The 15,568-nt window shown below is 47.3% G+C and overlaps 1 protein-coding gene across 11 annotated transcripts in view; it reads left to right on the top strand.

Annotated features, from left to right (window-relative positions):
- LOC142580219 (DENN domain-containing protein 2D-like) overlaps positions 1 to 15,568 on the top strand; it is a 674,834-nt gene that overhangs the window by 18,993 nt on the left and 640,273 nt on the right. For all 11 annotated transcript variants that reach the window (XR_012827652.1, XM_075691126.1, XM_075691127.1 and 8 more), the window contains exon 2: positions 14,535 to 14,606. Coding sequence is in view for 10 of the 11 variants with exons in the window: in XM_075691126.1 (XP_075547241.1) it covers positions 14,535 to 14,606 (72 nt within the window). In the remaining variant the exon portion in view is untranslated. The remainder of the gene's footprint in view (positions 1 to 14,534; positions 14,607 to 15,568) is intronic.

Genomic DNA, 15,568 nt, shown 5'->3' with positions numbered 1-15,568 from the left:
AGCTAAACCGCAGCCAACTTTTTCAATATACTTGGCCTTCCTTTCTTGAACACACTCTGAAGAAATTTTGGAACATAGGTGGCAGTAAAACGAGCAACATAATTGAACTTTATGACCACGACGACATGCCTGTTAATAATGAGGACTGTTGTGATGTGCTGAACAATGTTTTCACCGCTTTTTTTTTTTTTCTGACAGAACACCAACCACTTACCCATTTGTTTGTGGAAAAAGCTTTACTCCCATGTATTCTCTCTCGATTATGATGGTGTTGTTTCCTTGATTAAGAACTTGAAGACACCAGCTTGTTCAGCGCTTCATGGTATAAATTCTAAATTGGCTGAAGGGTACTGCCATACTCTCATCTTTCATTCTTTCTGAAATTTTTTCACAGTCATTGTAGTTCTGCAGCATACCACACAATTGCATAAATCACACCCGTGCATAAATCAGGTAGTGGTCACTCACCTTCGAACTGTCATCCTATATCACTAACCAGTGTCCCATCTGAACTAATTGAACATATGATATGCTCAACACAATGCGTTGGCTGGCTAGTTGGTGTGGATCCATAAATACTTGTTTAGTGCAATACAACGGACACTTGTGTCCATTCTATTGCGCTAAACAAGTATTTATGATATACTCAACTTTGGTTGAATTTTTCTCAATCTAATTCATTTTTCAACTCCTGTTAACACGATTTTAGGAAATTTTTCTCCTGCGATACATAACTCTTGTCCTTTACTCATGATTTGTTTTGAGCTCTTCATTCTAACCTCACGATAAACTGCATTTTACTAGATTTTGCTAAGGCTTTTGATTGTGTCTCACATTAATGACTTTTCTATAAACTAAGCAAGCTTAACATCAATCTCAACATCATCAACTGTATTAAATGTTTCCTTTCCTATCACTCACAATTTGTGTTTGCTAATGGCTGCAGTTCCAAACTTACTCTTGTGGCCTCCGGCGTACCACAAGGCTATGTTCTGGGGCCACTGTTGCTTCGAATCTATGTTAACGACCTCCCTACTAAAATTCAATCTATTCTCAAACTGTTTGCTGACGACTGTGTTGTTTATCGGGCTATCACTAACTCTTCTGATAATGCAATGCTGCAAAAAAATTTGTAGAACATTTCTTCTTGGTACTCCGACTGGTTAATGAAGCTCAACGTAACCAAGTGCAAATGCATGTGTATCTCACTCACTACATTCAACTAATTCTAGCCCAGTAGTAAATTCCCCAAATATTACGCCACTGATAAGTGTCACTTCATACAAATACCTTGGTGCTAATATGCTAATCACATGCTGGGGTTCTTACGACACAATTTCTCATTTGCAACTGTCCTAATAAGGTTATCCTCATACAAAGCACTAATGTGACCTAAGCTCAAATATACACGTTCTACAGCAAAAGCTAGTTAATTCACAGCTCATTAATTCACAACTCATTCATTCGAAATTTCGGATAATTCGAAGTAGCCGCTGCGGTCCACCCAACAATGTATTGAAAGCAATATGTATCCCGCTAATTCACATAGAAATCCGCCCCGTCACCGATAATTCGAACTCAGCGCTATCGTGGATGGGGAGAGTGCTAGTGCATGAGAGCGCGTTGGCTACGATTGTCGCTGCGCAGCTTTGCTCTTTCCATCTGCGGCCGTCTGTTGCAGGTCAGTTCTCTCCCTCACTCAAGACTTTCAAGATATAAACACGGACGTGGCGTTACGTGTTTTTTAATTTATTTATTGCAATAGCAATTATATGAACACTCCAAGTGCATTTCTGCCGTCGGCAATACCGCGAAGGTTCCGTCCAAGGGTGAGCAGGTGAAAGCATGCGAGGGGAGCCGACGATCGCGGCTTCATCCCACCCACGTGAAAGAGATGAATTCGAAGAGGAAACGAGCCATCTTCTTCTCTTACGTCAGGCACCCAACGTTGCAACGTGCCGGGGGGGGGGGGGGGGGGGGGAGGTTCTCTTTGGCTGCAACTGCACAGGTGGCGGCTGCTCTCGGTCGCAGGGCCGTATCTTGAGAGCGATCTGCGTTTAGACAGCACGAACGTCACTTAGCTCACTGCTGTGCTGCGTTTCCTCATGCCACCATTTTGACAGCGTGTGCCCGTAATCATCGGGCATGATGTGTTCATGTTTGCTGTGCGCCCTGACAGCATGCTTAGTATTTTAGTTAGCAAGTGAACGTTTACAAGTTCATATGGCCTATAAAAGTACTATCCTTATTTCGTACAGCCATCTGCTAATTTGCTATCGCAATCGATGTTTCGCCTTTCGGCGAAACTGCGTCTTTTTTTCTTTCATTTTTGCATGTCTTGGAGGCTATGGTCATCGAGGTGTTCTACTAGGTGTTCTACTAGGTGTTCTGCCGAGAAGCGGCACCAGGTAATGTCTATAATAAGACGGCCGTGACGTTTATTGGTGCTCGCAATACCAAAAAGTATAGCCTTCAAATTCGTGGCTATTACTCAAAGGAAAGCACTGCTGGGATACGTGTTTGGACGCCGCCTATGTCTACACTGGAACTCAGCAGTGTGCAGCCGGTGCATCTATGAAAGTACAATGGATACCGACGTCGCAGCAGGTTGTGATGCATTTCGAGAGTGCATTTTAGAGCCCAGCTCTTGTTCCTGCAGCGAACGTCGGCACGCTTTGCCTGCGGCCAGTCACGCTACGCTGCTCATGCTGTGCAGTCGAAATGCCGTCCCCTCAAAACTTCGATGTGCCTGCCGTTGGCTGTTCTTTTTGGAGCATGCGCAGAACGATCCCCTACCCGCGGACTACTTTGAACTGCTGCCTGCAACCATCGGCGAAGCGGCGAGGGCACCTTTTCTTTTTTTGCACAGTCACGAGATGTTCGAGGGATCGCCAGCCGTTTGTGCACAGGTGCGAGAGAGAAAATCTGGGGGCTTTTGCTGCTTGAATATATGACACTGCCTAGGCACTATGGAAGAGGTTTCTTGGAGGAGGAGGCGTTTGACCCTAGGCATGCCGGCATTGCGGAGTGGGGTTGAATTTGTTTACGGTAGGGCGTTGGCTGCTGGCGTGATAAAATAGGTGAAGCAGTGGGCTAAGTCAGTCGTGGCGGATTTTAGCTTTCTCGCGCCTTATGGATGAACCTTGTAAATAACATCACAAATGTTCCTGTGGGAGCAGTAGTGACTGTAGTAGAGCCCGAGCCAAATAATATTGAATATGTAGAAGGCAGAGCGCCTTAGCAACCGCAGTTGAGTGCATGTGGCTGAAAGGCCGCCGGTGATGATGACTGACTCAGCACTAGTGCCGCAGGCACGAGAAACTCTGTCCGATGTACCTTCACAGGCAAAGTTCTGACTAGTGTTGCTGAAGTTGCGGGGCGCAGTAGTGCTGAATTTAGCGTCACAATTTGGCGGCTGCACGTAACTTTATTTATTCAATTGTGTTTTTTACTAATTGTAACAAAGTGTCATTATTTTGCATTATTGGTGGTGCCTCGAGGACACCAAAGCGGCAACAGGACATGAAAGCTAGAACCCGAACTGGTCCGTAGGTTGGGCTTGCTGAGGCCTGCGTGTACCAGGGTGTGTATATAAGATTGGCTGTCAACGATAGCTGACGGCCAATTTTTCATGCGAACATCCCCTGGCATGCTGCGGCCTCTGCAGCCCCAACCCACGGGCCACCCTGCTTCCAGCTTTGATCCCCCCGCTACCCCTGCGCCACCTGATTTAGTATAACCTCAGGTGCTCTCCTGAGGCCTCCGTTTGCCGGTTACATGTGCCCTCCTGGAGCAGTGCTTGTAAAAAATCCAGTCTATTGTCGCGACGAAAAAAGTGACCAGCAACTTATACAACACCAGAGAGAACCTTGCCCCTTCAGACACAGCCATCACCAAATGGGGCGTCCGTGTCCACTGCCTCACAGCGTGGACAGTCAGCAGCAGAGCATAAACAAACTCGACCGCACTCCGCAATGCCGGCTTGTCTAGGGGACAAATGCATACAATGCGTGCTAAGAAACCTCTTCAATAGTGCCTAGGCAGACTATATATTCAAGGAGCAAAAGCCCCAGATTTTCTCTTCCACGCCCACTCTTACTAGTGCCTGCGCACAAACAGCTGGCATTCCTTCAAATGAATGTCTTGTGGCGCAGTTGGTGCGACGAATGCGCAGATGGAGCAAGAGCCATCTCGACGTTGTCTGCGTCCAGTTACGTTGGATGCGCCAGTGCTTCGAACTGTAGACATTCTCACCAACATGACATAGCGTGTGCACACAAGCGCTCACGTTACGTCGGACTATATATGTGCTTTAACCGAGCAATTCTTTTTATCTCATTTTCTTTATTTCGAATTTCATATAATTCAAATTTTCGTAGCATCCCCGTGGATTTCGAATTAAAGGGAAGCTGAAGAGTCTGTCGAATTCAATAAGACGGATGCGGAAACCCTATAAACCATGCACGTAAAATTTTGGGCGGGATTTTTCACTTAGTTATGATGTAATCGCCGGTTAAAATTGGGCTGTCGCCCTGCCCCCCATCGTGCGCCGCACGCTGCTGCTGACGCTGGCGATGCGAGCGGAGACCGGAAACCGCGGTGTAGTGACGTCAACACTGGTGTTCCGCTCCTTCGTAGTCTCCGCGACCGTGCCTGACCGCGCTTGTTTCTGCGTGTGTGCCCTCATAATCTGCCTCGCTCGAGCCTGCATTCCTTTGTTTGTGTGTATGTAGAGTGGTAGTTGACGTGCGCAGCATCAATTGAAGTGGTGGGCCGATCATGCCGGCGTTCTGTGCAGCCTGCAGTTGCATGAACACCAGCGGCCGCGACGATTTTCCATTACTCTCCGCAAGACAAGAAGCTTGCAGCCAAGTGGGAGGCTGCTGTGAATCAAAAGAATTTCAAGCGCTCAAGAACAACAGTGCTGTGCTCTAACACTTCCGTGACGACGATTACTACCAGAGTTTATCAACAAAACGTGAATGAGTGAGAGCACGACTGTCTGCTGGCAGGCTTTCTAAACGCAGCGCGAAAAGGTCGGGGCAACGAATGCACAAAGGCGGGACGGGTGCGGGCGGATGGATGGTAACTGGTCTTGGAAGACCTTATGAATACATGAACTCGTCCAAACCTGGATTTTGATTTATTGCTAGCTCCTTCATGTTAGCACGCTGAACGGAAGGTACAAGTTCATCTCCCACCCTTGACGCAGGTTTGGTCACAAACCACTGCTAATTTTCTATTCGCTTGTGTGTTGTGAAACAGCCAACATGCACCTACCATAATGCAGTGCAAGTGTAAAGTTTTCATGTGTTTGAAACCCGACACACGCCAGGACGCTGCGCTCCCCCTCGCGCACAGAGAGAAAGCACCTGTCTCATGTAGCCGACGGAATTCGCCACCTTTACGGCTGCTGTTACGAGTAACGTGCGGATGGCCCGCTGATGAAGACCACTACACGTGCTACAAGAGCCGAAAAACTTTTCCCGCATGTAAACCGTCTGTGTACCGTCGAAGTGAGCTGGCGCTCACTTCGGAACTTGTCAACGTGAGGCATACATGAAAGGTTTTCTTAAAATGTCACCCCCCAAAAATCTAACTGATAGAGATTGTTCGATGGTAACATTCTGAAATTTTAAATCTAATTTTACAGTGGGGTGGGTTCCTCGAGGCCGGAAGAGTATTTCATTTTACTGATGTTTAATTGGAGTCTGCTAGATTGAAGCCACAAATCCAGACCTGTTAGCCATTCGTTAGCTAGATGAAATACCTCTTTTACCTCAGCACCTGAGAAAAATACATTTGTGTCATCTGCATATAAAATTAACCTTATATTTTTGTTAATATTGTTGCAGGAAGAAAGCAGGCCCACGAGTGTAACATAATGTATATTTACAACTGGTGTATATGGCATTCAGGCAACTGCCAGACTTCGTCTTGCTCTAGTCCAATTCAACTTCTTCCTTCCCTTCACCATAACATCACCCTCCCGGCGGACTAGCTCCGTCCCGGTGCAAACTATAGAGCCTCACTTAATGAAGGGACATAGGGCTTGAGCCTGGCGACGTGAACAACATCGCTGGTGACGTTGGGAGGCACTGAGGACGTTGGGAAGCACTGAAGGCTGACCGACTGGGGCGATCTCGTATGTCACATTGGACAGTTGGCGTAAGATTTGGTACGGACCAGAATAACGGGAAAGTAGTTTTTCCAACAAGCCGACGTGACGTGAAGGCGTCCAGAGAAGGACAAGGGAATCAGGTGAAAAATGGTAGTCTCAGTGCCGAAGGTCGTAGCGTCGCTTTTGAGAAGCTTGCAAGACTGTGAGGCGATGACAGGCGACATCTCGGGCCTGGGCGGCTAAGTCAATAGCATCGCGAGCGTAACCAGTGCTGGGTGATTGTACTGCGGAAGCTAGCAACGTGTCAAAGGGCACGGTGGGGTCACGGCCATACAAAAGGTAAAATGGTGAAAATCCGGCAGTGTCATGACGGGACGAGTTGTATGCGAAAGTGATGTATGGTAAAGCGACGTCCCAGTAGCGGTGACCATCGGAAACGTACATGGCCAGCATTTCAGTTAGCGTGCGGTTGAGTCGCTCAGTGAGGCCATTCGTTTGAGGGTGGTATGCGGTAGCAAGCTGGTGTTCTGTAGAACAGGAGCGGAGCAGATCATCGATGACCTTCGATAGAAAGTAGCGACCGCAATCCGTCAGCGACTGGCGAGGGGCGCTGTGGTGCAGGATGGCGTCGTATAGTAAGTCGTATAGTGGTCGGCGACATCTGTAGCGCAGCTGGTTGGTAGTGCTCGTGCGATGGCATATCTAGTGGCATAATCGGTTGCTACAGCAATCCATTTGTTGCCTTTGATGGAAATTGGAAAGGGGCCAAGGAGGTCTAAGCCCGCACGGAAGAAGGGCTCTGTAGAGATATTAATTGGTTAAAGCAAACCAGTGGGAGGCATAGCAGGCATCTTCCGGCGCTGACGCAGGCCGCAAGAAGCGACAACGGTGCACAGAGCGATATATGCCGGGCCAGCGGAAGCGGCAACGCAGGTGGTCATATGTACGAGTGGTGCCCAGATGTTCACCAGTAGGAGCATCGTGAGGCTTGTGGCGCGTTAATAAGACAAGGACGTCCTTGTCTTTTTAACGCGCCACAAACCTCACAATGTCTTACCAACAAGCCCAAATCACTGCTTTACAGTAGGAGCATCGTGAAGTTGCTGGAGCATGGCGAGTCGAAAGTGCTTGGAGGAGTTCCAAGCTGTGAGGACGCTACGACGCTACGAACACTACGATGGTATAAAGTTCCATCGTGCAAGGTGAACATCTGGAGGGGCAGATCATTGGGCGAGGAGCTTAGGCGTTCCATAAATGTTCGAAGAACAGGATCTTTGCGCTGCTCGTCGCCAATATGGAGGAAGCTGGAGGGGGATAGAACACTGATGTCCAAGTCTGCATCAGTATCTTCCGGTTGATCCACGGGATTGCGGGACAGGCAGTCAGCGTCTTTATGCAGGCACCCTACTTATACATAATAGAAAATGTATATTCTTGTAGACGCAGTGCCCAACGTGCAAGTCGTCCAGTTGGGTCCTTCAAAGAGGAAAGCCAGCAGAGGGCGTGATGATTGGTTACAGCACAGAAACTGCGACCGAAAAGGTAGGGCTGAAATTTCGCGACCGTCCGTACGAGCGCGAGACATTCTTTCTCAGTAATGGAGCATGGAACACGTCATCTACTCCAATGTCATGAGCTTTCTCGATTGTCACAACTTTTTTCATTCTGCGCAACACGGTTTTCGAAAAGGCTTCTCATGCGAAACACAGCTGGCCATTCTTATTCATGATTTGCAGGCTAATCTTAACTCTAACGTACAGACCGATGCTATTTTTCTAGACTATGCAAAAGCGTTTGACAAGGTTCCTCACAAACGCCTACTACTAAAACTTTCATATTTGAACCTTCCCTCTAATATCTTTAAATGGATAGAAGAATTCTTGACTAACCGCTCACAGTACGTCACCGTTAACAACCACAACTCCAGTCCTATCCCAGTAACGTCAGGTGTCCCGCAAGGGTCTGTCCTCGGTCCGCTTCTGTTTCTAATTTATATTAACGATTTACCAACGCATGTCTCTAGTAATATTCGCATGTTCGCCGATGATTGTGTAATTTATCGCAAGGTTAATAACGCTTCTGACCAAACATCTCTTCAAGACGACCTTAACCGCATTCAGGAATGGTGTGCCAATTGGTTAATGGAACTTAACCCTCAAAAATGCAATATCTTGTCCTTCACGTGTCGCCGTAACCCACTTCATTTCCCATACGTCATAGCTAACGTCCCTGTACAACCGGTTCTATCGTACAAGTACTTAGGCATTACCTTGTGTGGCGACTTGTCCTGGAGTACACACGTTACGAACATCATTTCATCCGCTAATAAAACACTTGGATTTTTAAGACGTCATCTCCGCCAAGCCCCTAAACATGTGAAATTATTAGCGTACAAATCCCTTGTCAGACCAAAATTAGAATATGCCTCACCCATTTGGAACCCACACCAAGCTTACCTTATAAATGCACTCGAATCAGTCCAAAACAGAGCAGCCAGATTCATCCATTCATCATATTCTTACGACACCAGTGTGTCAGCTTTGAAAGCTGAATCCGACTTATTGCGCTTATCACTTCGTCACCGCATTGCCAGCCTTTGCTTGTTTCATAAATTTTTCCATAGTTCACTAGGTCGCGCACCCTACATCGTCCCTCCAGCCCACATATCTCATCGCACTTGTCATCCGCTTCAAGTTTCCCGACCTCGTGCCCGAACTACCACTTTTGCCACATCATTTTTCTCCCGTACTGCAGCAGACTGGAACGACCTACCCAACGACATCGCAGCCATCACGTGCTCATCCAACTTTGCCAATAATGTTACCAGTCATGTTTCGTTGTGTTAACACTCGCTCACCAAAATATATGTACCCACCCCTTATGTAATGCCTCTCGTGGGTCTTTGAGGTAACAAAATGAAATTTCGCTCGGGCGTGAAAAGAAGGCAACTAGCGTAGCGATGACACGGTCTTGGCCCTGTTGACAGTGAGCGAGGACAGTGCCCATGCCATGACCACTTGCGTCGGTTCGTACTTCAGTGGGCGCAGAAAGGTCAAAGTGTGACAAAATTGGGGAAGTTGTAAGCCAAGAGAAAGACATGTTTCTTAAGAAGGTCAGTGAGAGGCTGAGCGATGTCTGCAAAATTTTTTACAAATCGCCGGAAATAAAAGCATAAGCCCAGAAAACTACGGACATCGTTTATTGAACAAGGTACAGGAAAATTTCGCACGGCGTGAACTTTCTGTGGATCAGGTTGGATTCCGGCGGCGTTTACGAGATGGGGGAGGGGGCCGAGCGTGTTAATTTCACGGCGACCGAAATGGCACTTCGAGGCGTTTAGCTGAAGACCAGCCCTGCGAAACACGGAGAGTATGGTTGTGAGGTGCCGCAGGTGGCTCTCAAAGTTCGGCGAAAACACAATCACATCGTCGAGGTAACAGAGGCATGTAGACCACTTCAAGCCACGCAAAAGAGAGTCTATCATGCGCTCGAATGTAGCTGGCGCATTGCATAATCCAAAGGGCCTGACTTTAAATTGATACAGACCGTCCGGTCTGACGAAGGCGGTTTCCTCGCGGTCCATCTCATTGACGCTAATCTGCCAATAGCCGGAGCGGAGGTCAATTGATGAAAAGTATTGGGATCCATGAAGGCAGTCAAGGGCGTCATCAATGCGAGGCAGCGGATAAACATCCTTTTTTGTTATCCTGTTGAGGTGACGGTAGTCAACGCATAAGCGCCATGAGTTGTCTTTTTTCTTTACTAAGACAACCAATGATGCCCACAGGCTACTGGAAAGTTCAATGAGGTCCTTGTCCATCATCCTGTCTACCTCTTTCTGTATGATGGCCCTTTCTGTTGCGGAGACACGATATGGGGGGCTGCCTATGAATGGGGCTGGCGTCACCGGTGTTGATGCAATGCGTGACAACAGATGTCTGGCCAAGTGGACGGTCGTCCAAATCAAAGATGTCCCGATAAGATGACAGGAGGTGACGAAGACCTGTTGTTTGCTCGGAAGGAAGATCTAGGGCGATCATCCTAGAAACATCGTCCGCAGGCGTCGAGTACGAAGGAGTGGATGACAAAGGTCCGTTGGTACTGAGGAAGGATTCAGAGGTCAAAGAAGAAATCTCAAATTCTTCCAAAAGAGTGATATGCGTTATGGCGATACCGTGTGGCAGCACATGCGACGGAAATCCAAAATTGAGGATGGGCACGCGAGCGCACTTTTCGCGGATCTGGATTAAGATGCTCGGTAGGGCAATATTGCGCGACAAAACCAGGTCAATAAGCGGCGACACGACGTACTCGCCATCAGGTAAAGGAGGACAGGGCGTCAGGAGGACATTTGTAGTCACCTGTGGAGACAGCCTTGCAAACTCAGCAGAACATAAGCGGTGTGAAGCACAAGTTGTTGCATCGGCAGAAAGCGGCAGATCCAACTGTACAACACCTGTGGTGCAGTCAGTTTGGGCAGAGTGTTTGAAAGGAAGTCAAGGCCGAGAATTAGGTCGTGTGGACAGTGTTCAAGGACGATAAATAGAACAATGGTATAATGGCCCCCAATAGTCAACTTCAATGTCCAGTAGGTTTCCACATGTAGGCAGGGTCAACAGGGGATTTGGGGGCCGGGTCGGAGTTGCAGCTTCACTTCCGGGAGCTGCACCGCCTAGTTTCCTGAAGCGAAGCAACCGGTTGCAGAAGGGGACGAAGAGCGGTGAACGAGAGGTGAACGGGACCTACGACCTTGCGGAGACGGGGAGCGGCTGGATCTTGGTGGAGCACTGTCGGCATTGATGTTCCTAGTCGGCGTATAGGGCGAGAAAGTACGATTGTCTGGTACTTGGCGGTAGTGACTTGGATACGACCACCGAGGAGGCGACGACCAGTGATTGTGGCAATGACAGGCGATGTGTCCAATAGCGGAACAATTAAAACAGATGGGTTTATCATCCGCTGTCCACCAGTCAGCTGGGTTGCGACAGAGTGGCTGAAAGCTTTGCGTCTGGGAGTGAGCGGCCGGAGAAATCTGATAGGTGTTTGTATGGCGGACCGAGCAGAGAGATGGAATGCCCAAACTTGCTATTTCCTCCCGAACGACCGCTTGTATAAGGGAGATTGCGGGCACGCTTTCCCAACAGTCAGAACGAACTGGAGCCGGAGCCATGGCCTCAAGCTCAAGGCGAACGATGCGCGTGATATCTTCCGGTCCTGTGGGCTGAATGAACCGCGGCGGGTCACGCAAGAAGATGTCGGGGCGGTATTGGGTAGTCGGTCGAAAATTTGATCGACGCGGCGGCCCTTCGGTTGTTCGAAGCGCCGGCACTCCTTTATAATTGCACCCACAGTGGCACAATTCTTACACACCACGAGATTGAAGGCATCGTCTGCAATACCTTTCAGTATGTGACCGATCTTGTCTGCCTCGGTCATGTTGTTATCAGCCTTGCGACAGAGGGCCAGCACGTCCTGTATGTACATGACATAGGATTCTGTGGACATCTGAGCGCAGTATGCGAGTTCTTTTTTTGCTGCCAGCTGACGACCGACAGGTCTGTCAAACAGGTCTGACATTTTTTCTTTGCAGACTTCCCACCTGTTGTTGTCGCACACTCGCTCGTACATCTTAAGCCAGTCCTCGACGTCAGCGTTGTCTGTGCCACAAAATGTCCCCGGGTCCCGTGGATGAGTGAGAATGACCGTTGGCACGGGCTGCTGAGGCGTTGTCGCTTGTGTCGATTGATTTGCCATTGTGGCGGCAGGTAGATGACGTCTGCTGCGAAGTTCCGTGATTGTACCCAGCACCTCCACCAAAATGTTGCGGGAAGAAAGCAGGCCCACAAGTGTAAAATAATGTATATTTACAACTGGTGTATATGGCGTTCAGGCAACTGCTAGACTTCGTCTTCCTCTAGTCCAATTCAACTTCTTCCTTCACCGTAACAATATTTCCAATATCATTAATGTATAATAAAAATAATGTTGGTCCAAGTAATTCTTGTGGTACACCAAATTTTACAGATAGTCTGTTGGAGTTTATGCTATTTATGCGTGTAAATTGAGCTCTCGAAGCAGCTTTTTATCAAAGACCAAGGTTGGGACCTGCTGGGAAATGGGAAAGACCTGCTGGGAAATGCCAGCATTCCTGAGGATGCCACAAATCTTCTTACGAAAGGACCTAAGTACAGCATTGAGCCCAGCGTTCCTGTGCATGAACTTGTAGCGTTTAAAAGAAATGTGGCTAAGAAAGCTCCCCAGGAGGACAAAGAAAGATGTTTGCTTAATGGTGTGGACAGTCTAGAAAAAAAGAGTTTCAGGGTGTAGGTCAAGTCGTGATGCTGCTGTTATGCAGAAGACTGTTACGTTTTGCAGAGATCATAACCTAGTTATTTTGGAAGCAGACAGAGAGGGGTGTTTTGTGGTACTTCCTAGAGGAATGTACAATAAGAAAGCTGCAGAGGCTGTAAACAGAAACTTTGTACAGATTAAGAAATCTGGATCAAAAGTAAAGAGCGAAGTTGTCAGGCTGTGTAAGGCGTTCAGCTTGGACAAGTTGGCCAAAGATATTAACAATCTGAGAGCTACAGCGCTAAACATATTTTTCAGTGCAAAGACGCACAAGCCCAGTGTGCTGTTTAGGAGCATCGTGAGCAAACGTGGAACGGGGAACGTGGCAGTTGTTACTTAGTAGGCACATTCTAAAGGTGCTAAAAACTGTTAAAGTAAATGACCCTTTCTCGACAGGCAATTCACAAGACATAGTGCAGTTTCTAAGAAACAAACAGTCCATAGGCAATGCATTTTCTGTGGATGTTGAGGATCTGTTTTATTCAATTCCACATGATGCACTTTTTGTTGCCGTAAAGATGTGCATAGAAGAAAGTGGCATCATAGCTTTTCAAAATGCAGCTGGTGTTATGCTTGAGGACTTTTTAACATTATTGGAAGCCTATCTTAATAGTACCTTTATTTCCTTTGACAAACAGCTTTTCTTGCAAAAACGCGGCATTTGCATTGGTTCGTGTATTGCGCCGCTGCTGTGCAACATATTCTTATCTAGTGTTGACCGCCTGCTCGAAGAGGCTTTTAAACGGGACAGCACTTTAAACATTTCAAAATTTTTTTTAGATACATGGACGACTTTTTAATCCTTTTTAACAGACAAGGCTCATTGAAGCGCTGTGATGATATTTTAAACATGTTTAGGGACAATGGTAAAGGGCTTTCGTTTACGCATGAAGTGCCACAGCGTAACACCCTGCAATTTTTAGATTTAAGATTAACCTTTTATGATGGACGAGCTTGTTGGCAATATTTCCCACGTGCCAAGAAAGGGTTGCTACCGTATAATTCACGCCATTCCAAAATTGTGAAGCGTGGAATTGCTATGCTCTGCCTGGAGTCTGCCCTCGAAAAATCGTGCACACACATGATGCAGGCCTCGTTCAATAATCAGATTAAGCGACTGAAAGAAGCACGGTTTCCTGACTCATTGGTGACCTCAGTCACCAAAAGCCTTCTACAGAAAGTTAAAGGTACCAGCGCCACAAGGGAGGAAGAAAGAGCCAGAACCGTAAGACCTGCAGTCATTCCTTATGTTCATAAGGTTTCCCATAACCTCAAGAAGGTGGCAGGCCGGTATGATGTACCCATTGCCTTTTCTGCCCCCGTCAGACTGGGTCGACTCTGTTCGAAAACCACACGCGAGGAGATCGGTTCGCAAGGCTGTGGCAAGAAGCATAGCACGTCCTGTGGGAGATGTGCTACAGGCGTGGTGCACGAAATTCCCCTTGAGTGCGGCAAGTCCTATATAGGACAGACTGGACGCTGCATAAATGAACGAGCCAGGGAACACAAACTAAATCTAATGAAAGATGGCGTGGCACATTTGCCTGCGCATTGCAAGGCCTGCATATGCAAACCACGGTTTTCTGAGATTAGAATTCTTGGCAGAAGTAGATTTCAAACAGCACGTGAGCTGATGGAAGCCTACTATATAAAAAAGAAAGGAACAAATTGCATTAGTGATACATCTATCGTGCTCTATAAATCAGAAACTAGATTGTTTGACCGCTGGGTAATGTAGATCTGTGAACAGCTAGCGCATGCGTGTATGTATATATATATTCTTGGGTCACAGCCCAAAATAAATCAGTTGGAAGTGCCGCCTGTGTTGTCTTTATGTGTCTTCCTTTTGTGAGTGTTCAATTGCGGCAAAAAACATGTCTTACCACAGTGTTTACTCGTGCCTACCTAGCATTGTTAAGGTGGTGTTGTTGAAATCTAACTTTGGAAGCTAGCTTCTCTGCACAGAGCACTTGAAGACTCCTCCTTTGCCTGCATTGCATAGTAGTCTTATTGTGCTGGAAAATACTTTGCTGCATTTTGAGAGTGGCTGTGTCTCTTGCAGAGCTCTCCAATATCTGGTATCATTGAAGCTGGAACACTTTCACCAGGAACTCGACGGGGTGTCACATCACAGGTGAGATGTCGAACCTTGGATGCTTTGTACAGAGCTGTGTGGTGGAACCAGGTGGTTCTGGAAGAAAGTTGTTTTGCAGGTTCATCTAGACTTACTAGAACTTTGGTTGTCTGTCATAGTCTCAATTAAAATTTAGGCTTGCCTTCATTTCTAATTGCCTTTTTTACAAGCGGAGATTTTCTCTCACTCCTTGCTTGTTTCATGTGCTTACCTGTTTCTTGTTTGCACTGCGATTAACGATACTATACCCATGCTTTTTGACAGGCATATGACATTTAAAACTCTATCGAGGTACAATAAATCTTCTGGGATCTAAAACGTGCTCTTGGGACAAAGGAATGCCTACACAGTAGTGCAAATAATCACAAAGATACTTATTACACCTTTCTTGCACCAATGCCAGCTAGCCAAATCACGACTGATAGAACATGCCGATGGGCGCTGACAAATCAAAGAAGTTAGACTCACTGCGACAGGACAGCATGTGAATGTGTTTGCCCCCACAATGGGCAGCAGTGCCTAATCATTTCCTTATGCAGTCATGGAAACGGTACCGCGCTCGGTGCACACGTCAAATGTCCGCGCAGCTCGCCAACCCCAAACCAAAGAGAAAGGCTACTCCCTTGTGTGCCCGAGTAACCATCCCCTTGCTCTATTGCACTATCTCTAGCACTATTTGCAACTGCATCGACCACCGGCGGTGCTTAGCCATGTGAGCAAGCCGTATTGCAGGAGATGTGAAAGCCATGCAAGGGAAACAACAGAAAAGGGCGCAAGAGAGTCCACCACAAACTGGGAACCCACAGAATTTGGCGGGCTTTAGGAATCAGCTGAAAGCTGTGCTTGCAGGGTCACTACAGCTGTGATAAAATGTAGAATAAGAGTAGTAAACCAAATGTTGTGCTTACATGCATTTTGTTGCTAGTACAGTACAGCTACAGTACTTACAATAATACTGGTTT

The sequence above is a fragment of the Dermacentor variabilis genome, chromosome 4 (assembly GCF_050947875.1).
Source record: "Dermacentor variabilis isolate Ectoservices chromosome 4, ASM5094787v1, whole genome shotgun sequence".
Classification (NCBI taxonomy): Eukaryota; Metazoa; Arthropoda; class Arachnida; order Ixodida; family Ixodidae; genus Dermacentor; species Dermacentor variabilis.
The sequence above is the reverse complement of the archived record's forward strand: the minus strand, read 5'-3'. Positions and strand labels throughout refer to the sequence as shown.